This window comes from Phaethon lepturus, unplaced genomic scaffold (assembly GCF_000687285.1).
Source record: "Phaethon lepturus isolate BGI_N335 unplaced genomic scaffold, ASM68728v1 scaffold25340, whole genome shotgun sequence".
NCBI lineage: Eukaryota > Metazoa > Chordata > Aves > Phaethontiformes > Phaethontidae > Phaethon > Phaethon lepturus.
The window spans coordinates 9,787-33,250 of NW_010510177.1; the positions used below are offsets into that span (position 1 = coordinate 9,787).

At 40.4% G+C, this 23,464-nt stretch overlaps 1 protein-coding gene across 2 annotated transcripts in view; it reads left to right on the top strand.

The window, feature by feature from the left end:
- Positions 1–9,077: 9,077 nt before the first annotated feature.
- Positions 9,078–23,464, top strand: part of EYA3 (EYA transcriptional coactivator and phosphatase 3) — a 35,046-nt gene continuing 20,659 nt past the window's right edge. For both annotated transcript variants that reach the window (XM_010296219.1, XM_010296227.1), the window contains exons 1-5: positions 9,078–9,110; positions 15,560–15,603; positions 18,618–18,697; positions 19,917–19,983; positions 20,791–20,933. In XM_010296219.1, the coding sequence (XP_010294521.1) occupies positions 9,078–9,110; positions 15,560–15,603; positions 18,618–18,697; positions 19,917–19,983; positions 20,791–20,933 (367 nt within the window). The remainder of the gene's footprint in view (positions 9,111–15,559; positions 15,604–18,617; positions 18,698–19,916; positions 19,984–20,790; positions 20,934–23,464) is intronic.

The window sequence follows — 23,464 nt, forward strand, 5'->3', positions numbered from 1 at the left end:
CCGGCCCCGCCCACCCACTGCCCGGGGCGTCCGCCGTGGCTGCTGTTGGAGGGGGGCTAGACGGACCATTTGTCTGACCCAGGAGGGTTTTTCTGTGCTACCACCTGCCTCTGCCAGCGGGACTGATGCTGTGTGAAGTAAATGGTGTAATAAATCTGCTTAATTAAAAGCAGTGGCTCTTACTGAGCAGCTGAGCATTGAACATCATCATTTAAACTGTTTTTATCCAGTACTTTATTCTTTCTTTAATTTTTTTGAGCAGGTTACTCTAGCAACTGTTGTTGCTAAGACACAAATTGCTACAGATATTCTCAGAACTGATTGCACTGTGATAAATACCATGGCTGCCTCTAATGGAAAATAACAAAACATATAAGTAAACTTACCATAGTCACAATCTTTCTAATGAAATCGTGGTGAAAGTTGAGTACTGAAACAGTTTTTCTAGTAGAACTATAGATTAATTTCCTGGCAGCCTCTGGTGGTAGCTATACAACCTTTTGATAGGTATTAATTAAATCTTTTATTGAAAATAAAGTTTAGAGCTGCATAATGTAAATAATTCCCTTTTTGTGGTTAGTATGATGCAGATTTGCTGTCTCACTGATAGAGGATTAAAAATTTCAGTCTTTGTTCAGGAAATTTCCTAATCTATTTGAATGTATCTGAAGTAGCTTCTAGAAATTAAAGGCAGTGTGCTCTGCTCTTTGAAAGTTTGTTTTAAAAAGCTTTTAACACAAACAGCATTTTTGTTTTTCCTCTGGAACTGCAGCTGTAGAGATTTACCACCCATTTATCAGTTATCTAAAACACAAAAATGTATGTGAGCCACAAGAGACCAGGTATCTTATCATTTGTGGTCTTCAGAAAAAATCCGTTAAGTCTCAATGCAAGTTGAATTCTCATGAACAGAGGAGGTAATCAACTTTTGTACTTTTCTTACATTTACATAAATTCTTGTGTTTTGTTTTGTAGCTAAAAGGTTAATAGCAGTTTTGTGTTCTTGTGCCATATGAGCTATGCATGTTAGATCTATCTAGAAAAAATTGCTGACTTGTTTCTGGGCTCAGTGGGAATTGTTTTTCTTGAGGATGAAGTTGTTATTTCCAGATTTTCCTTTCATGAAAACCGTTCTTTTCCCCATTAAAAATTTCCCTGCTGTGTTTCAAAATCAAATTTAACAACATTGGATAAGAACTGGGAAACCAAGCTGTGTTTGTGTCATTGTTCAAGCAAAGTAAACTGCAGACAGCCTTAATGTTGATAGCCCTTCAAGGATTTAAAAATAATGCAAAAATTCCTATTAATGAAATTCGGCATTGCTTAGGGTAAAACTGTATTTGTGTTACCACATCTAATTTCAGTAATTTCCTCACTTTATAAATACTGCACTTTTTTTTTCCATTTTAAAATTATGAAATTTTAATCAAACCATGATTTTTCAATCCTACAGGACTGTGTTTACAGGTTTGTCATGGCCACTTGTACCTTCGAAAATAGGCCATACAATCTGCCCTCCCCATAACTTTTAGAATGTTTTATTTTGAATCTTCCCTAGTTAATAAAGAAAGGAAGAGAGAGCATGGAAAGAGAGTAATAAACAATCCAGATCTCACGGCAAAGATTTACTCTTTGGTATTCTTCACAGTACTTTGCAAATATCCATGTGCGTTGTGTGTGTGTATCTGGGGGTGCGTGTGGAGAGTGGGAAAAAGTGAAGAATAGCAGAGTATAATTTTTTGCCACGAGATCCGCTGGATTTGTTAAAGATATGAAATGAGCAGGCTGGTGAAGCACAGCTTTAATTCATTAACTCTATTCCGTTTTCTTTTTTTAAACAGCTGCTCTCTGCTGCTGAAAAAAGAAACTAGTAGAGAACTGTACTTACAAAGGGGGTGGATTTAACAAAACAAAGCTTGAGATACAGTGCCTTGAAGATGGATTTTAGGGGGAATTTTTAAGAATTGTTTTGGAGAGCAAGACTGTTGTCTGAGGAGTTGACTGTTGATAGTGTTAGAAAGTGGGATTTGGGGGTACCACAATTTTAAGTTAGAAACCTGAGTTCCTTTTCCCTTAACTCATTTGTATTTTCACACACCGAAGTAATGCACCTATTCTCGTCTCCTTGGCAGTCGTGGGATGACTGTCAGATACTGAATGTACAGCCTTAATACCATAATTATAAATTAATTTGTGAACACCAAGGGAAGGAGCTCATGCATTGTATTACTTGCAGGTTTACTTGTGAAAGCAAATGATTTGTGCTAAGTATTTCATTCCTTAGTGGAGGAGGAAAGCTAGATGGGCCTCTCCTCTTCTGCTGTCCCCTGCCTTTGCATGTCACTGGAGTTGCATTAGCATTAGCATACTGTGGCTACCTTTTCTTTAAAGTATCTTTTAAGTTTTTGAGTTTGTATTCAGAGTCATCAGAACATTTTACATACTTGGGCATCTATTTACTCACTCACATTGTTTGCATCATTGTGATGTACAACTTCATGAAGAATTTCCATTATCATGTTTTTGCCTGAAGGAAGAAAGGAAAAATGAAGCTTAGTACACAAAATTGTTCAATTCCGAACAGCTCCTTAAGGGGCTGTTTTATGACACAGACTAAACTAGGAACTGGGCTAATGCTGTCATTTCCTGTGATCTTTAATCAAGCTGTTTAAAAACAAACCAGGAGATTCTTCAAAGCTTCAGAGAATGCCTATTTTTGCCAAATCCTCACGAAAGATTTTCTAAGAGCGGGCAGTGGGCTGGGTTTGCTTGCTTGGTGTAGGCAGAACACTAGTTTGGCTATGTTGAATACCAAGCTGGAAATATTTCAGCAGCTTACCTGCTAAACTATTATCACAGTTGGATATGGGAATGCTGAGATATGGGGAAGAAGAAAATTGTAAAGAAACTTTCCTGTGGAACAGAGTGGTTCTATCCATATGCCCCACTCACACCCTGATGTGGAGGGGCACTCGTCACTGCCGGTGTGGGATATGGCTGATAGCGTATTGTGCCTGAAGATTAAAACTTAAGACATAAACCTTCAGAATAAAAAGTGCTTGGTAGCTGTGCACTGCATAGTAATGCCAGTATGTGTCTCTTCTCTCTTCACTTTTTGTATTTATTTCTTCGGGTGTTTTTCATTAAATTTAAAAAAAGGGGGGGGATCCACACATCTCATTGTGCCAAGTTCTGCTCTTTTCTGGAAGAAGCAGTTTGTCACATGGGGAGTGGCTTGGAATAAAGCATATTGCAAGGAACAACCCTGCTCTGGTCGGGTGATGTCTTAGATTGCTTTGGCTGCACACTCTGATTCCGTGTGCCCGTAGTGTAGCAGCATGGAACAGATTACGATGAAATACTCCACTGGAGAATATGGGAAGCTTACACTCCTCTTCGGCTGCTAAATTCATACATTCATTGATATTCATGGTAAGGTGCTGGCCCTTGTGTAAATGAGGAGTGGAAATAACTGCATAGATTACATTATTATGCATACAAAACATTTTATTTTAACTTTGTTTAATAGATATAATTTCATTATCCTAACTAAAGCTTTGTTCTTAGGGAAATAGTGCTATTTTATTAGGGAAAATGGGCTATTTCTGAGGGAAATAGACTATTTTAAAGTAACAGAAAACCATATTCAAACAGCTTTTTTTCTAATCAGTATAATTGCTGCTTGTTGGTTTTATCACAGTATCTTTGACTTTAATTATATGCAGCTTGAGAGAGGAACCGTTCCTCAGATGAAATTTTATATTTAAAGCCAAGAGCTTCGAAAGAGCAGAATGAAAGTAAATAGCAGTCTAGCCTGATGCTAACAGCGGGCAGCTTTCAGAAATTATATCCATAGTATCTAGTTTGAGAGAGTCTGACCAAGCTAGACTTTGCATTTTAGGATTTCTAAAACAGGATTCAGTGCAAGAAACTGTACATAGCTTGCCATAGGGCTTTTAATAGGGAATTATTGGCATACTGCTCTTGTGCAGAGCAGAAGGCAGGCAACTGATCGGTGTGATTCTGCAGTTCATTCGTCTGCTTTGATGTTTTCTGTTTTGAAGTTTAGATAATGTTTCTCCATAAACTGAGCAAGCAAAATAAAATGACGTGCAAAACACGTATCCTTGGTATTTTACATTGTTGGTGTTCTGTGCAAGTTGGAATTAAACCAGGATGGCTATTCAAAGCAAGTCTACATTAAATAAAAACTGTTGTTTAATTAACATATTACAAAATAATTTTCATTAGGTAAATAATGAAAACCACCCCATAAAGGGAAAAAAGTATAGTGTTTTGACTTGACAGTGAGCAAAACACTTGACAGTTTCCAGCAGTGTGCCCAGGTGGCCAAGGTGGCCAACAGCATCCTGGCCTGTATCAGCAGTACTGTGGCCAGCAGGAGTAGGGAAGTGATTGTGCCCCTGTACTCGGCACTGGTGAGGCCGCACCTCGAATCCTGTGTTCGGTTTTGGGCCCCTCACTACAAGAAGGATGCTGAGGTGCTGGAGCGTGTCCAGAGAAGGGCAACGGAGCTGGGGAGGAGTCTGGAGCACAAGTCTCATGAGGAGCGGCTGAGGGAACTGGGGTTGTTCAGTCTGGAGAAGAGGAGGCTGAGGGGAGCCCTATTTGCTCTCTACAACTGCCTGAAAGGGGGTTGTGGTGAGGTGGGTGTTGGTCTCTTCTCCCAAGTAACCAGCAATGGAACGAGAGGAAATGGCCTCAAATTGCACCAGGGAAGGTTTAGACTGGATATTAGGAAAAATTTCTTCATCATTGTCAAACATTGGAACAGACTGCCCAGGGAGGTGGTGGAGTCACCATCCCTGGAGGTGTTTAAAAGAAATGTAGATGTGATGCTTAGGGACCTGGTTTAGCAGTGGACTTGGCAGTGCTAGGTTAATGGTTGGACCTGATGATCTTAAAGGTCTTTTCCAACCTAAACGATTCTATGACTTATTTTTCTGAATGTTTCTTTCATTGTTGCAACTCATTTGATGGCTTCTTTCACACTCAGTTACATTTTTGTACTGGTTTTCTCATTCACAAGCCCGGTGTCCCACAGAAGTATTCTTACCACCAGAATCTGCTTTTCAGACCTCCCTCACACACACACACAAATATAAATCCATATATAGATGGGAAAGGTGACTACACCCCAGCTGCCCCTGAACCTGTTAATCACCGATTTCTTTTCTTCCGAGATTAGCAAGCGTCAGTCGCCTTTGGGAAGCTGTGGCCTTGCTCCCGTGGGACACGGAGCAGGACAGATGACGGTCACTGTTCTCCTGCCTGGTGGTTGCATTGACACTGACTGTCATGGGTGTAACTGCAGCAATTTGGACTCCCTGTGGAACTGAGGGTATTGAGGATCTGCTTTGATACCTCTTCTATTGCGGTCACTTACGGTTTTGAAATGCTCTGTAATAGAAACTGTGTGATAAGCTTATCTGAAGTGTAGTTGCTTGAGTTCTATGTAAGTTAAAAATTGAATTTTGATATTTGGGATGCCAAAAAAAAATCCCAACCATTGGTGGCGTTTTTCTTCAGTTTTTAAAAATCACCTTTGTTCATGGTGAGCTGCTTGCGAAGTCAGATAATACACTGAGGTGGCTCAAGCTGAGCAGGTGCATGGCACTGGGTTGGTATTTTGGAAACCGAATCCCTGGGCGGTGCATCAGTGTGTACCTCTCCTCTCGGGCGAGGAAGCGGCTTGCAGCACCCAGAGCTGCTTGGGGCTGGCCGGAGGGCAGGGTGTGCTGCCCTGGGCCGTATGCTGCCCGCAGGCTGGAGCCGGCTGATGGGCAGCGGGGGGGATCAAAGGGGGGGACCAGCCATATTGGAGGACGCTGTTAGGGAAACATGTGTGGCCGGCGCAGCTGCTCCCCCGATCCTCCTCCCCAGAGCTTAGCGCTGAAAGCTGCCAGCAGCTGTGCTCAGCCTGTCCCTGCAGGAGGAGAGAGGCAGGCAGCTCCCCTCCACAGCTCTGTGCTCGCAGAGGTAATGGCAGGGAGAGGCTCTGGCCTTGCTTGTGGTCCAAGTGCTTTCCGTGCCCAGCCACCAGAAGTCGTGTGGCTGCTCTGCGGGAGAACTTGGTTGATGGTGGATGATACAGGTTGAAAGGCTGTGGAGCCATATGTATGTCACTGTGACTTTATGTCCTCTGTTTTGCCAAAGTGAGACATGAATAAGGTGGTAAAATTATGGTTTCATTTACTATGGCTGTTGCTGAAAAGGGGCATCCTGCTGCCCTGCTTGTATGCTCTGCCTGTTCCCCAACCTGCTGGCTTCCCCCAGCACGGGGCTGTGTGAGACCAGAGCTGATCCCACCTGAAGCAGCTTAGCAGAAAGGTTGTGCTTGGCTGCCTCTTTTTTTTCCTTTTTTTTTTTTTTTTCCTTTTTTCTTTCTGTTTCCTTAGAAGAAGGTCAGATTCCTGAACAACAGACTGCTGTTCAGCCACACAGTGCTTTGGTGGCCACAAAGCAAGGGGTGTCAAGCGAGCAAGAGTGGGTTCCTGGAGGTAAAGGAGGGGCGGGAGCTCTTCCTTCAGCAGCAGTTTAGACTGTTTGTGTTGTGTGAGACCGTTGCTGGAGAGAGACCCAGTCACTCCTAGCTAGTCAGGTGTACTGGTTAAGTGCATCCCTTTCACGCAGGAACGCATGCTGCTGCTTGTTCTGCCTGATTCTGTGTAATGACAGCTACGAGCACTAGGTCTTTGCGAGATGTCTTCTGCCGAAGCTGCTATTTCTGGAGGTATGGAGTAGAATAAAATAAAAATATTCTAGCTTCATGCTAGAATAAAGTATGAAGCCACCAGAGGTCAGGTTTTCACTTGCCATCTAGGCAAGCAGTTACTGCTCATCTGCTTTGGTTCTTTCATTTGCTTTCAGGTGCTACAAGGTGCAAACTCATTTGGGAAGAGAGTTTTGTTCACAAGTGTAACTAACGTATTCTGATGTGACTTTGGGAATCTTCTTGTCTTTCTAATTATTTAGATCCTTCTCAAAAGGAAAATTAAAGAACTGCTCACAGCTTTTAAACAAAGCATGGAATGGGAAGTTACTGCTGTATGGATCAGTGTGGTTCAGTGAAAACAGTGTGAGTGAAATAATTTTCCATACTGAAGAGTTTAGTTTGGGATTTTTCTTAAGAAATTACACGATGAAACAATGTCAGATAATAAAAATGAAGCACAAGGGACAGGATGGGACCCGTTGGTATCAATTTCAAATGTTCTTGCTGTTTGACGTTGCATTCTACATTCCTATTCATGATCTTTGAATGCCACAGTTTCTCTTAAGTCTTGATTTTTCTCTGGCATTCCTACAAAAAGTAAAAAGGAAGGAAGCTTTTATATTTAAAATAAAACCACTTAAAGCGGGTGGAGGAAAAACTCTGATGGTGACAGTAGTATTTTGTATTACATATTTTCTTGTGTGTGGTATGAATAGGGTCATTTCAAAAGAATCTGAGTTATTGAAGAGACTTGCTGTAAATTCAGTTGATTTATAGTTAAGGCAATAAAGGTAAGTAGCTTTGATTAGGGGAGGCAGCCTTGGAAAATACTCAAACCCTCAATGAAATCTTACCCTGGCGTATATGATATACCCTAGCGTGCAAGACCTTCACCTGTCCTCAAATAAGGGAAAAGAAATCCTTTGTGTTTTCATGGTTAATATGAAATTATTCCAGGCTGCAAAGCATCCCCATGCTCGGCACGTGGTGCTCCACCGCAGGCTGGCTGCACGTGCTATTAGGTCTGTTGGGGGCCAGGAGAGGAAAGTAGCAGTTGTTTTCAGGACGCTGGGAGGCTGTTTCTCTTAACTTGTTTAGTCACTTTGCATGGGGACAACTTAATGATGTGAAGGTGCCTGAATGCTCCAGACAGGATGGGAAAACAGAACGGCAGAGAGAAAGCAGAGCTGGGTACACAGTCTCTCGCATTTCCACTGAGATTTACAGTAAAACCTTCATGGCTGAGGAGGCAGATATGGGTTGTACCTCAGCACAGAAAATCGCTGTATTTAGTTTCATCCAAACCACTAAGCGTTTTTCAGCATTTCTTCTCATTTTTGTCATTTACTTACGTTCTGCTGTGTGTTCAGTAATGCACACGTGTATGTATGCAAGAGGCAGCTCTGCTGGGATGGGAGAGCAGGCACTTACTTGCTTTTGGTGCAGTTGAGATGGAGCTTGTCTGAAGACGTTGGGGTTTGTTTTGAGTAAACTGGCTCTGAAATGCGAGGGTGAAAGCAGAGCAATCGAACGCATGGGTCACACTGTTCGTGAACATTGGTTGGGCAGAGTAGGAAGCTGTGGAGGACAAGTGCCGTTATCTTTTGCCCAGCAAATTGCAAAAATTAATCATGTTGTGAAAGTAATCTGCAAAATTTCCTTTTCATGGTTTCAAAACCCTGGGGGACAGCAGCTTTTTGGAATAGTATATAAGGTCTTTATGCTGAATGCTGCTGGGTTACTTAGCTTCCAAAATAAAAATTATTTTATAAATTTTGATCAAACTTCTCTTTTTGAAAGGTGCAGTTGAAATAATAAACTTGCATTGCAAATTTGGTAATAAACAGTACTGCCTGTAAATACATTTAGGTGTACAGTCTTGTCCTGATTGTTTTTGTTTGTTAGATAAATATTCTAACAGGTTAGATTGAATCACACTGTTTACTGACCTAGTAGACCAGACTTGATCGTTTAAAGTGTCTTTAAAATCACAGTGCACATGTCTGATTTGATACATTAGCTTCTGTAGTCAGTATGGTACAAGTAAATGATGTAGAAATGTGCCACGTGTGTAAAAAAAAGTCTGTATCTTGAAGCTTAAAGCTAAATCCCTTGTTTATGAAATCTTTCCATATATGAAATTTGTCTTTTACTTGGGAGATGGCAACACGAGTTTAGAAAGCTTGTGGGTGGAATATATAATGATTAATGTTCCCTGATAGCCTAAATGATAAGCTCCCCCAAAAGTACATAAAGCTATGAACACCTTTTTTTTGACAGGCTTTGAAGACTGCTGAGGAACACACGTTTGAATCATTTAAGCGTTAAAATAGTAATACCCATGGAAGAGCCACAAGACTTACCTGAACAACCAGTAAGTACATTTTAAAAGCCTAAAAATGAACATATAAAACAAAATGGTGATCTCACAGATCCAGTATACAGTTATTTTAATTAATAATGGAAAATAAGGCTTATATTTAGTATATTTATCTAAGGTGAAAAATCATTTTACTGTTAGTAGAAAGTGTGTTATACATTTAATTTACTATAATTGTACAGGCAGTAGTAATAAAAGGAATGGTTACGTATGCTTAACCTCTGTAGTGTTTATCTGTAAAATAATTACTTGCTGTGCTCAGAAAATCAGACTATTTCAAACCTGTTCTAGAGAAATGAGAATTCACTATTTTAATGACAGAATCAGCATGCTGGTTATTACAGTGTATATAGTATTTAATTCTTCTTGTGCTTGAGACCTTGAAAAGGTCCCATGAATCATCATCTCCACAGGTGGAAAGCTTTTTTTTTTTTAATTCTTAATTTAATGGTGTGTTTGAGTAGGGAAGCATGTCTTAAGTTAAAAATTGCTGTCCAGACTTCTTACATATTTGCAATACTGTCTGCATTATCAGTAACTGATAATATCACATCACAAAAGTTTTGGGTAGAGCAATTATTAATACAGTATGATATGAATTTAAATTTGTATATCTAAAACATAATAGCATAGGAATTGAGCAAAAAAGTTTGTATTAATGTTATATTTACAAATTAAACCTGAATGCAAACTCAATAAGAAACTGCCAAGTTACTTTGAAAGTGAAACTTATTTTAATTTTGGAGACCTTTTCAAATGCACAAAAAAATAGAGTAATATGCTGAGGGCAATTGGTAATGTTCTCATTGAAAAGACTGATGCTTTTGTAATGTCAGAATTTTATGTTCTTCAGTTATTTTAGTTAGAAAATACATTGTAATGTCATTTATGCAATTTTTTGACTTAGGAATAAAGTTGAATGAAATGGAAATGTAAATTTACAGTTGTTCAAAATAATGCTTGACACAATGTGCAGATTATATGCCTGAGTCAATATGTATAAAATGTGAAACTAATCAGCAAAAACATATAATTTGAACTCCAGATATTCGTAAGATTTAGAAATTAATTAAATGTGTGTATTAAAAAAAAGACTACATCCTTATATAAAGAAAACTGTCTTTATAAAATTTTATTCTTCAGGGCATGAGAAACAGGGTACAGCTAATTTTTGTTACGTGAAAGCATCCTCTGTAAGCAGATTCTGCTGTAATTTTCATCTGAAGATTTTCTTGGTAATTTCTTTTAAGTATCTCATTCCAGTCAGTCATTCTGAGGTGGAATATGAGACTACATTGATCATAACTAGTAAGTGAGGTGATATTTTGAGCATAGTGGCACATTCTTGCAGGAGAAAATTAAAAGAACAGCCTTTTAGGTTTTTTTTGTAGTGAGACCATTCCTGAAACAAGCTACTTTCCCTAATTAAAAAAAAAAAAAGAAAACTGAAGTCAGTATTGCAAAATCCTGTCAGCCTAGTAGCCCAGCATTGATATTGTACAAACTTGTTTCCTTTCCCAAATTATTTTGCTTTTCTTAATCATAGAAACAAGATTAATATGTTACTTCAAAAAATAATGTTTATGGCAAACTGTTGATAACTGAATCCAGAAGAGAGCCTGTGGAGAAATCATCAGGCTTTGAAGTCAATGTATTTTACTTTAAAAAAAAAAAAAAAAGAGAAAGAAAGAAGAAAGAAATCAGGTCACTTTCTTGTGTAGGTGTGGACTGATGGTAGTAATTGGTCCAAATGTATACAGCGTGTCTTTTCTAAATGAACGTCAGACTTCTTACCCCGCATACTGCTGCCTGGTATGTTAAACAGGCATGACTTTTGTCTCTGTTTTTTTAATGTTTCTTCCCTCTTGAAGTCTGAAGTAGAAGGAAAAGTTTCTGTGCACACCATAGTACTAGAACACAGAAACAGACATGGGAAATAAGAGAGTAAAGGGAATTTTTGGGGGAAGTGATTGAAAGGTGACCTCCTGACCTTACTAATTTATAATAAGTTATTAATCTGGATTAGTTTTTAGAAGTAATCCTGTATAGTAATCTCTCACCTGTTGAATGCATTGTGGATGTATTTGTTTGATTTTTATAGTACTTTATTTAATCCTTAATGCTAGAAAATTACAAAAATCTCCTGTTTATAAGGGAGGGTGAACTTGTGTTACACTCATTGCAGGCATCCACTGGGTTGCTCTCTGTTTGCAATGACTTCTCATACCAGACAGCAACAGCAAGCCAGAGTCAGTAGTAGGGAGAGCGTGGTGTTGGAAAGGGCTCCAGAAAGACCCCGTGCTGCCAAAAGTGTAGAGAAAAAAATGATGGTCATATGTTTGGGCTGAAGAGTTTTCTTAATTGAAATTGGCAAAGGGTTTGCAATAAAATTCTGTGTTCTTGACTTGTGTGCAATCCTCTGTTCACAACAGCACTGCCACAGTCTCAAATGGCTTTGGCAGCATTTGCTCTTGCTTGTTGGCTAGCTGTGAGTGGGGGGGTTTCCCTGGGTCTGCTCAGGCTTGGAAATTAGCCTATGAATATCAGCCTGAGAGTTGGATTCAGTCATAGAGCAGCTGTTGACGTCAGGAGGAAAACTTGGTTTCTTTGATTCTGACTTTGTAAATACAACTGAACTCCAACACTGGTAGATCTGGGGCAGAAACAGTTTTCCAGCACAGAGAATAATTTGTATTTTCAGTTACAGAAATTTGTGATTTGGAAGCAGGGATCAGCTAAACTGTGTCACTTGACTTTTTTTTTTAAATCAACATAAGCCCAAAACTGATAGTGAAATAGAAAGGTGGAGGTAGGAGCAAAGATGTACCTTATGAGACATGTCATTCATTGTGGTACAGCAGAACAGCTTAGTGAGATAATGCCTGAAGCTGCTAAAGCTGAAACTTGAATCACTGAGGTAGACCACATCTTTTTCCTTGTTTTCATTTATTTTCTTTCTTTTCCTTTTTTCTTATTTTTAAAAAGAGTGAATTCACTTCTCCTGCATGAAAAGTCTTCAAACTGTGGTCCTGTCACTTGAGAGAGGACAAAAAAACCCTCGGCATCTCTGCAGAGGTTTTCAGAGGGGAGTGTGTGTTGAAAGGTTTTTGAAAAGGTTTTGGCAGCCTTTTCTAAGATGCATGCAGGAGAGGATGAAGAGGTGCCCCACGCAGGGTTTGGGGTTGGAGTGTGATCGTGAAGGGCTCAGCTGGGAGTATAGTGCATCATGGCAGCACTCTCTCCTTGTGCCCTGAACATCATCTTTAAGTTCTTGTTACTAGGTGCTGTTCCTACATTAAATATGTTTTATGACATGTGGCAGGAGAGAGAAAAAATGCCTTCCAAGTCCATGAAAGACTACGTTTAAAACTGTTCCCTCCCACTTAAATTTTTAGCGTAAACTGGAGTGATTAGAGATGGGTAGAAAATGAGGTTTGTATCCCACTGAAGTTTCAAGATTTTGTAAATATTATTGCTTAGCTTAAGGCATTAGGGAGAATTTCTTCTAAAAACCTGCAGAGATGAAGACTAGCTGAAGCTTATTGGTCTCTTCTCCCAAGTAACCAGCGATAGGACGACAGGAAATGGCCTCAAGTTGCACCAGGGGAGGTTTAGATTGGATATTAGGAAAAATTTCTTCACCGAGAGGGTGGTCAGGCATTGGAACAGGCTGCCCAGGGAGGTGGTTGAGTCGCCATCTCTGGAAGTGTTCAAAAAACGTGTGGATGTGGCGCTTCAGGACATGGTTTAGGGAACATGGATTGATGGTTGGACTTGATGATCGTGAAGGTCCTTTCCAACCTTAGTGATTCTGTGATTCTTCTGTGAAACTAGCCAGTTGAGGCAGGGACATGATAAATTGAAATTCAAAATTGCTGTTTTGCTTGACTTATGCTACATACTTGCACTGTCTATCCCATGTTGCAGAGCCATTAAAGAGAGTATGAAACCTTCGCCAGATACTTATTGATTTTTTTAAAAATGAAATTAACTACTGACTTAGAGGAAAACTCATTTAAAATATTGTTCTCTACAACACCAAGGGCACACTTCTGGCAGAGGAGGAAGATCTCCCATCAGAGGAGGGCAGGGCAAGATGGGCTTGCAGTGTAGATACTGATCAAGATAGAAGTTCCAGTCCAGGGACCAAAGTTGGCAGAGCAGCAGAGCAGTGCTTTAAGCTCAAGTCCTGACTATCAGGAGGTGTTTTAGGAACGGCTGTTCCATTCTGGTTGTGATGAAAACATCAATACTAATGTGTTCTTGCAAAACCTCACTTCTTTTTTTGTGTTTTGTTGTTGTTGTTGTGTGTTGTTTTGGTATGTGAGCTGATTTCTCTGTCCACCTCCCATATTAAAAAAAAAACTATTGACGCGAAGAAGCCAGATCTTACCGAGTACCTGACTGGAAACACCAGCATTGCTCCTGTGAAATCTAAAATTCAAGCTGCCAACTCTGAGTTAACTTGCCAACTCTGAGTTAACTTACATTTTTATCCTCAATATAATTTTGGTCTGAAGGAGTTTGCTGCTACTTTTTTTTATGTGATTCATTTTTTTTCTATCTCCTTTCCTTAAGAACCCTGAGGGCAGTTTGGCACCCTGAGCTATCTGGTGCAGTGTTGGTGGCTGAGGTCCCTGCTTCAGGAGCAGGTGACAGGGTCCCGGGGAAGAGCTGGAGCACTTGCTGCAGGACAGAAAGTCACCGAAAGGAGTTGAGAGGCACCATGGATGGGCAGCAGCCATGCTCCAATAATCTGGTGCTCGAGGGAGCTGGGGGAACATTAGTCTGCTTTCTCTTAGTGTTTTAGTTAACATCGTCTCTACGTGAGGAAGACTGATACAGGTCCTTTAAGCCCTGGACCTCATGGTGGTGGCAGCCACTGCCTGTATTCCTGGCCAGGCAGGGGAAAGGGCCCTGGAGAAGCCTATGAATCTGTGGGGCTGAAGAACCACAACAGGAGTTAATGTCAGTGCCAGTGTTACCAGCTCTTTGCTCAGGTTGAAGTGATGAATGCCAGAAGATTTGAGGCTGTGTGAGACCTAAGCCATTGTACTGCCATAGTCTTTTGTCATTGCCTTTGCCTTTTTTGTGTGTGTGATGAGTGCTAATGAAGTTTGTAGTGTTCTGCTGTGAAATGCTGGAGGGAATAGCTGCTGGCAAGACTAGTACAGAAGTGAAAGCAAACTGAGCTATAAAATACTGGGAACTTCATCAAGCAGAGAAGATTGTCCTTTCCACTTTCTCCTTTCCATCCTTACTGTTTGCTTACTCCTTTCCCCTTGCTGCTGCCTTGAGCCTTTATCCTTTTTTGTACCTCTGCCTCCTATTTCCCCCTCTCCAATAGAAATTCACCTGTTTTGTTTTGTTTTGTTTTTTTTAATTTTTGAGCACATTTTGACCTCTTATGCTCAAATTGCATTTTCCTGGCTTATACTCACCTGAGAGACAAACGTGAATAACCTGGTGAGGCATTTATGCTAGCAGCTTTCGTATGTGGCAGCAGCCTGTCTTTGACCACTGTACCCGGGTCGGGGGGCTCACATCCCTGCTGCCTGATACCCAGCACGTACCTTCCCAGACCCCGTTCAAGAAGACATGTGCTAAACAGTGCTGTCTGCTAAGGGCCCTGGGGGGACTGGGAGGAACGGTGAGTGCAGCTGGGTACCGAAGCAGCAAGGCTGGTGTCTAAACATGCTCCAGAAAGCTGGAAGGCTGTAAAACTTTCTGCTAGAGGGAGAAGGTGTGGGAAAGGAAAGCCAGGATATCACAGGAGCATCTCACTCAAAAGACTGCAGGCTACAGAAGCTAACCCTGTCATCCTGCCGAGGACTTCAAAGTACTATTTGTAGCCTGCATGCATAAAACCAAATTTGTGTTCAAGCCAGTGCTTTCTGTTGTGTGATACCCTATACAGGAACTGGATCCAGCTGGCCACCTACAAAAACAGAACAAAGGCTGTATTGTTTTTACTAAGAAATGAAAATACAAACTAATTTGTTAAAGAAAAAAATATTTAAGTTCCTAGCTCATATAATATTTAAATATAGGGGGGAAAATAGTGAAAGACCCAAGTTTATTATGTGCTGAATCTATATAGAATAAGATTTTCTTAAAAATTTATGGCTGCTTTATTCAATTTCCATAATTGTCTTTATCAGACATTTGTATCTGTATATCCCATCATCTGTTACTTACTTGAATAACATGGCAATTTTGCTAACACATTCAGCTTTAGCACTTGTTTTCTAATTAGGAAAAAGCTTGTTTTGAGATGAAGAGCCCATGGTTACACTGGTTAGCTGTGCAAGGCTTTCTGTATTTAAACACTAATGCGAACTCTATAGTAACCGGTGGCGATCTGCTAATGGAGGTCTGTGTGCATAGATTCTGTCAAGGACGGCTCTCGTTTGTTGTATCTCTGAACATTTTTGTCTTTGCAGGTGAAAAAAGCCAAGATGCAGGAACCCAGAGAACAAAGCTTGAGGTATGTAATTTTGAATATGATTTTAGTATGGAACAGGTATTAATGTTCTCTTATCATTATAAGCTTTCATTTTAGAAGTTTGCATATAACTTTATTTTTACAAAGATAGGGCAAATATAAGTCACTTTTGTATTTGACATAATTTTGAGATCAAGTTACCGATAAAAAAAATTAACTGGCCCTTTGGTATTAAGTTTCCATAAAAGTGGCTAAAAAGAGTCTTAATTGCATCATCAAGCATCCTGTTTTTCACAGAATCTGATGAGACTGTCAAGTACAGCACATAACATGCACTTTTGGTGGGCATTCATTCTGGTGAGACTCAGTATTTTAATATCATCTGTGCTATGATTCTCAGCAAAACTATGTGGATAACTGGAGAAATTAAACCTTCTCAAATTGATAGCCTTTTCGGTTTAAAGCTGTTACATTGTACTATTTTTAGCCTCAATAGATGCTTTCTGATGTATGTCATATTTAGGAATTAATCACTATTATCATATATAGTGAGAATAGCTATATTAGGGTTTATTCTGTTCCTGTGAGTAGTAGCGAATACTGTGAAGAAAGATTTCTTTTTGGAGCCTCTGACATCCCAGTATGAGTGAGGAGGAAACACTCTGTGTGCCATTCATGGAGGAGTTGACGTGATATTCTGAAGCCCTGAATGGGGACATTAATACATTTATTTTTTTTTTAAATCGAAGGGAATACTTTAACAGGAAACAGTGAACAAACAGTGTGAGGTTCATTATATGTCTAAAAGCTACAAATTTGAGCTAATCACTGCAAGCTCCCTTTCTATCCAGTATGAGGTGAGATGAACCATGTCCTAGGAGGATTCTTTCTCTGTATTAGCTACAAAGGAGCTGAGGGCAGCACGGGCAGGTCTGAACACGCTGGAGTGAATGGTGTCGATTCTCCTTCAGCTCATTACCCTGCTTTAGCACAATCACAGCTTTCCTGCAGGCACCAGTAGCCACCAGATTCAAGTGCAAACATCCTTATATAGTATTTAAAAATAGAAGGGGGGGGGATAAAATTGCATTTCTAACCTGCTTAAATATTCTGTTTAAATATTATTGCCCTATTTTGATAAAACTATATATGATTTTAAGTTTGACCTATGGAAAGGTTTAAAATAATTTATTAGACTTCTTTCTTCTCAGCCAACGTGATACTCAGCTGATGTCAGTACTCCGGCTGTATTTGTTTTAGCCGCACTGTGGAAGTGTGAAAGGGCTGTACCCAGTGAGGGTCGTCTCTCTGGGGAGCTTAAGCACCCCTGTAAGGGCCTTAGTGCTGCTGTGAATACAGCATGCTCTGCTGGTCAGGCTGGTCTGCGCAGCACGCTTGGTGGTGCAAGGCAGCCCCAGTGCAAGTGAGAATTTTTCTCTGAGTCCATGAGAATTGAAAAGTTGTAAATGATGGTAAGAGCACTTGGGATGGATGTGTCCCAAGAGCCACAGGTGCATGTGTTGAAGGGCAGCAGTGAGAAGGAGGGCAGAAACATGGACTGGTATCATATGGTCAGCAACACTATTTTATCTATTAGTTTATTATATTACTTTATTATTTTATCTAATATTTTCCGCAGGAAGTGATCACAATGAGCAGCTTGCAAACTGCATGCCATTTAACAGCTACCTGTGCCACAGAACCACAGCATTTTTTTTCCACCAAAAATGGTAGTAGACAGATACCCTGAGTCTGTGTAGAAATATGTTATTATCTTGCAAAACATGCTTTTATGATGGAAGTTTGATCACCTACTAGTATTGAGAAAGATTTCCAAGGATTTTGGTTATAAAGTTTTTCAGGGGGAAAAAGACAGATTATGCATTTTGGTCAAGCTTCACTCCCTCTCACTTGCCTTATAACCAAACCCAATGGCACTCACAAGCCAACTCCTCCCTTACCCTGTCCCACAAAAGCTGCACCTCCTGCCCCAGGGGATTATCTCCAACCCATCCTGGAGCAAGGAGCTGGACCACAGGGGCCTGTCACAGCCTGGAGGAGCAGTCCAGGGGAGGATGGAGCTACCAGGGCACTGCTGGTTGATAGCACACACTCCTCCTCCTTCCCCCCTGCCTGCAGGAGCCCAGTAAATGCCGCTGTGAGTGGGATGTTGTGGCCCTGCTGTCGCAGACTCCCGTGTCCGTGGGAGGTTGCCTCACTGCTGGGTTTGTCCCCACAGACCAGTGTTGAAGCATCCTTGAACTGGGTGTCACTTCTGTACTTAAGAAATGTTTGCAGGTTACTAGATTATTTTGGATTTGTCATGCACCATTTCAGCTACATGTCAATGTTTGCTTTCTTCATATGTAGAGTAGGAAGTACAGATAATTTCTTAATGAGATAATTTCTTAATGAAACTGCTTTTTCCTTTTATGATTGCCTTGTTGTGGTTAGCTTTATTATTGCTAGTTCTGCAACACAGCTTTTCATGAAGATTTGAGGCATTTGTGTGTTATTCTGAGCCAATATAACTGCATATTGCTGCTGAGAAGGGGAGTCCTGCTTGTAGCTCAAGTGTGCACCGAATGTGGTGCTTGCTGGATCCCTTCATAAGCTGAATCTATTCAGTATCCCAGCAGAAAAAACTGCACAGTTTTTGTGCTGGATGAGCAAATTAAACTCTCATGTTAGCCTGATGGGTGCCTGAGCTGACGTAGTGGGGCTGGAGGCCAAGCCTAGGCGGCAGGAAAGAAGTTCATGCTTTTCACTGCAGGCGGCAGTGCCAAGCCTGGGTCTGCTGAGTGAAGCTACAGCCTTATCTTGAGAGACCCGTTGGTTAGCAAATGTGCTGGAGGTGATGACAGTTTAATGTCTAATTACAGCTGCAAATCTCTCTCTTGAGATCTCTGTGTGAAATATCAGCATGCAGAGGTAGTTTTTGTTAAGAGTCAGTTTGCCTGGGTTAGGAAGGTTGAACCCAGGAGTTATGATGCTCAAGGATGTTGTTAATTTAATAATTCATAATGCTAATGATTAGTCTTTGTTTGTCCTGGCAGTCATGTGAGCAACGCAGAAGTCAGTGATCAGAAACCTGAATCTTCAAGCCTTGGTTCAAACCTCCCCATGTCCAGTGAGAGTAAGTATCTTCTGGAATTCTGCTCCCACTGTCTTTCCTCTTTTCTTCCACTGTCTCGTTACTTTGCTTCATGAAGCACAAGCTTTGTCTCCTCCTTGTAATCCTTAGCCTGTCCTCACTATCAGTTGTAAAGTGAAAGTTTGGGGTGCTTACAAAGTGTTAATGCCTGATGGTAAGCAAATACCTCTTCCTAACAAATATTTTTGTGTCACTGCCCCCCCAGCTTGCTGCTGGGTACTGCTATGTCTTATCCGCCTTGTTACATGATTTTTCTTGAGGGAAGGGGTTGAGTTGATCAATAATAATGCCTATTGTAAAAGATGTTATTTTTATAAATCATTATCTCTACACAACTGGTTGGGTCTTTTGTAATAATATGCCATACACTTAGTCTTAGACTCTGAACTGTCTTGAATGTCTGCAGAAATTCCTTATGAAATAAATGGAGGAGAAACTGAGGCAGAAAATAAAAAGGTTACATAGTGAGTGAGAGGTGGAATGTATCCTTTCTTCTGGAAAAATGGAGCTGGAGGTTATGAAAGTAGGATTCCTGTGTAGAATACCTTTGCCCATACTTATGCGTAAGTGTAAATTAGCTCAATTTGATTGAAAATATGTAATGTGTAACTTTCCAAGACTCTGAGCCTTGTGCACTGCAACTCAGCCTGTTGTCACTTGATATGTGGGATTAAGTTTGTTGGGCTGGGAGCCGCTCCTTTTTAAAGGAAAGACAGATTGCTGGAGCTGTGCTCTGGGAAGAGTAGGTAGATAAGGAAAGGGGAAGAGGAAAGCTTGGCAAAACAACCATCTGCTTTGGTCTCTGCTCCAGGACATAGAAAAGAAATTTTAAGCTTGGCACAGATGAAGACCCTTTGGCATATGCAAGGTTTTGTGCAGGGCTGAAATCAACGTTTTATCATGACAATTGCAAAAGATGATGGTACCAGCTGGTAAAGAGAAAGAGCACTGTTACAAAGGGAGAAGTAGTATTGACTGAATCATCTACCTGCTGTGAAACTGGCAAGAAAAACATTTTTTGAGCTGTTTTAACAGTGCATGTTTTGAGAATTTGCTTTGAAACCGCTATTCAAGGCACTAAAAACAACTTTGTAAGTCCTGTGTCTTGGTTAAAATGTACTGTGCATGGTGATATTTAATTGTCATTATTTGTTGGGTTTTGAAATCAGCTATGTAATTGTACAAACTATTTTTTTTCCAGTTATGACATGCACTGATTATATCCCAAGGTCATCAAATGATTATACCTCACAAATGTATTCTGCAAAGTAAGTCGAACAACTGTTACTAAATTCTGTAACTCTTACTTCTTTCTGAAGTTACCTTTTTGCATCTTTATGCATTTCTGTATTGCTGTAAAGTGTAAATCATGCTTGTCTTCTGGCAACAGATACTCATTGCTGCAGACACTGAAGCTGATAGAAGTAACCCTTTGACTTCAGTGGCTGTTGTTTTATGATCACAAGGATAAATGAGTCACTTCAAGTAATTAACAATACAATAGTCTTGCTGCATAATGCCCATAATATTTGAGGAATAAACAAACTGGACATAAATTAATACAAGGGGGATATAGAATTTTCTGGTCATTTACCATATTTGGGTATTTTAATAGTTCTTCCCATTGCAGCACATAGTAGGCCTTAACCCCCTCCACTTGCTTTTGTGTAGTCTCTTTGTGTGTTCCAGTAGTTTTGACACAAACTACTATATTGTGTTAGCTTTAGATTTGATGTTGTGAGGCATGATAAGTGAAACTAATTGCTCATGCCTGCTGGAATGGGGAGTTTGTTCTTCCCCTCTCACCCTGCCCTCCCAGCCCTGGAATAAGCACTGGTGCTCTGGCTTCGTTGAGGAGAGAGTTTCCCCCGCTGTCACTGCAAGAAACAGGCAGCATATGTAAAACCAAGAGCCTGTTGGATTGGGAAACACAAGCAGGTATTATGCTCAGAGCACGTCAAGTGTGTATTGTTTCTTCTTCCTCAAGCAATTTTTTATGTGCCTTCTGGTTTGGAGGCTGAAAGATGCATAATGTAAATAGTTCTGTTTCACTTTTGTTCTTTCTTTTTAATAAGGCCATATGCACATATCCTTTCTGTACCTGTATCGGAAACAATGAGCCCTTACCCTGGTCAGACTCAGTACCAAGCACTACAGCAGCCTCAGCCCTACACCATCTACCCGCAGACCACCCAAACCTATGGACTACCTCCTTTTGGTAAGAAGTAACTTTTCAAAGACTTTTCAGTGCCTGCAGTTATTGTCTATGTCTCATTAAAAAGCCAATGTTAACCTTAACCAGGCATGTTGGAGAGAAGAGTTTATAGGCGAGCACGTGCCTAACTTAAACTGTAGATCTGTATCTACAAATAATTATAATTATAAAAATTAAGATGATACAATATTATTCCTTACAAAGCTGTTTTCCTGGCCATTAATTTGGATGTCTCCCCATGAAGCTTGCCAGATGGTTTTTAGTTTAGGATCATAATTTTCTGCAGTTGTGGTATAGCTGTGTTTGTGCAGTTTCCTTGTCAGTGGAATCACCCAGGACCCGATACTACAGCATCTCTGCTGAAGGTGTTTTTCCCTTTGCTTTTTGCTGGCCAGGATTAAGACTTTCTTATTATTTCATCTTTCACCAAATGTAGATTTCATGCTAAAATGTCTCTAAGTTTACTAGGCAAATAATTTTGCTTAAGTTGCTCTAATACTTGAGCCCTCTATTAGCCGCTCCAGTTTTTGCAAATGCTTGAAGTGTAAGAGTCTTGTTATAACGTGAGCAGCTAAAGCTCGATGACAGGGTTGAGCTATTCACCCTGTGCTTCCTTTATAGTGCATGGAGAGAGAGACACAACTCTGGGATGGTGGTCTGTTTTAGAAGATAATGACCATCTTTCTCCATGATGTGTAAAGGGAGTTGAGGATGAGTAGTGCCAACAGAAACATCTAACTTCTGGGTGGGTTAGCTAGTGAAAGGAGCTGCCTGGTCTTTCCTTGTACTCTGTGTATTAAAGTGTCAGGCACTCGGGGAAAAAAACATGACTGACTATCATGTATGAAATTTTATGACTGATTATTAAAAAATAACATTTTAACTTCTCTTTTCATTTTTTTTTATGTTGTCCTGCTTGGTTTCATATGTAAATATTGTATATTGTTGCCAGCTGTTAAAAGTGCATGGTGACAGAGGTTGTTTTGCCACTTAGCGCCTAGCTGTAATGAGAAGGGAGAGCATCACCCTTCCACGCAGGTAACACGGGGAGCACCACGTGTGCTGTCAGAGAGCTGCGCAGCCGTGGGGTAACCATGAAGTGTCTGTCTCAGGGGCTTGTGGTCATGCTCAATGAACAGAGCCTCTTGCAGATTTATCTGTAGTGCTAAAATCTTAGTACCTTGAAGTGTAAAAGGATGAATTTTTCCTTAGCTGAAGAACTAGATGTGTTTGAATAAAACCAGCAACATTTCAACATTTATGGCTTTTGTTAGCTGCTGACACAGCAAGGACTTTTATATAAATTACTGAAAAATTGATCTGGCATTGCATTTTTGAAAGATCATGTAGAAAAGATGATACGGCTAGGCTCAGTTTTACATAAGTTACATTATTAGGTCTGTTTAAAGTAATATGTCACAAATTGTTATCTTTATGAGAAAGGTAAATATGTAAAATTAATCTACATACCTACCTTTTTTTTTTTTCATATATATACCTGGGATTCATGAAGAGGCATTTTCTTGTGATTTGAGGGATCCTTAGGAAAAAAATAATGGTTTTATAGTAACTGGGACGCAAGGGTTTGATCAAACAGTATCTCCCAAATCTTATTTTCCCTGTGTTAATGCTGAGATACATTGTTCTGACTGATCACTCAAATACCATGAAGTGGGAGCTTTGAGGGATGTAAGTGTTGGGCTGTTTTATTAGGAACACAAGGCTCTTCAGGAGAATAGGGTCATTTGGGTGGCTGTTGGTATTTGCTGCTTCTATAGAAGTTCTAGCTCAGCCCCTGCCAGTAAGGTTCAAGTATGACTGCCATTTCAGAGATTTTTAAAAACCACCAACCCCCCCACCACCTAGCATGATGGCAGTCTCAGGGTTTCTAGTGGGCAAGGACCTGGTGTTATGTGTCCTGGAGAGCTGAAGGTCTCTGCCTGTCGTGTTTTCTGAGCTCCCTTCATTCCTCCCGGAGAGCTTTTCTCTGGAAAGCTAACAAGTGCGGAGAAGTCTGATTCTGTGTCCGTACCCAAGTCTTCAGTTGCCAGTATGGTTTGCCTGCTATCTTTCGAAACACTCTGCTCCTTGCCTTTTTGTGTGGACATAGCATTGGGTGTTGTCGCAATGGTCTGTTACCTACAAACTGTTCCCCACCCCATGTTATGGTTGCTGGAACGTACTTATTTTCCCTGGGTGCCTGCACTTTGGTTTCAGTGCCTTGTTGCACTGGTTTTGCTGTATCTGAACAGTGTCTGGTGGTTTTCTGCATTTTTTAAATGAATAAAATAATATAAAATAAACAAGTGTTCATTGATAGTTTGTTGTGAACGGCACGCTGAGGCTGGTTTGTATGTTCTTAGGTATTTTACTGTGTCACTTCTTTTTTTAAAGCAAATATGTGTAAATATGTGGAATACTCCTTTGAAGTATTAGGACAAGAAATTTAAAAGGGTGTTTTAGACTTATCTCTAAAATTTTTTGTGGGAGGGAGGCTGTAGGGGTTTTTCTTAGTGTTTTGTGTGTGTGTGATG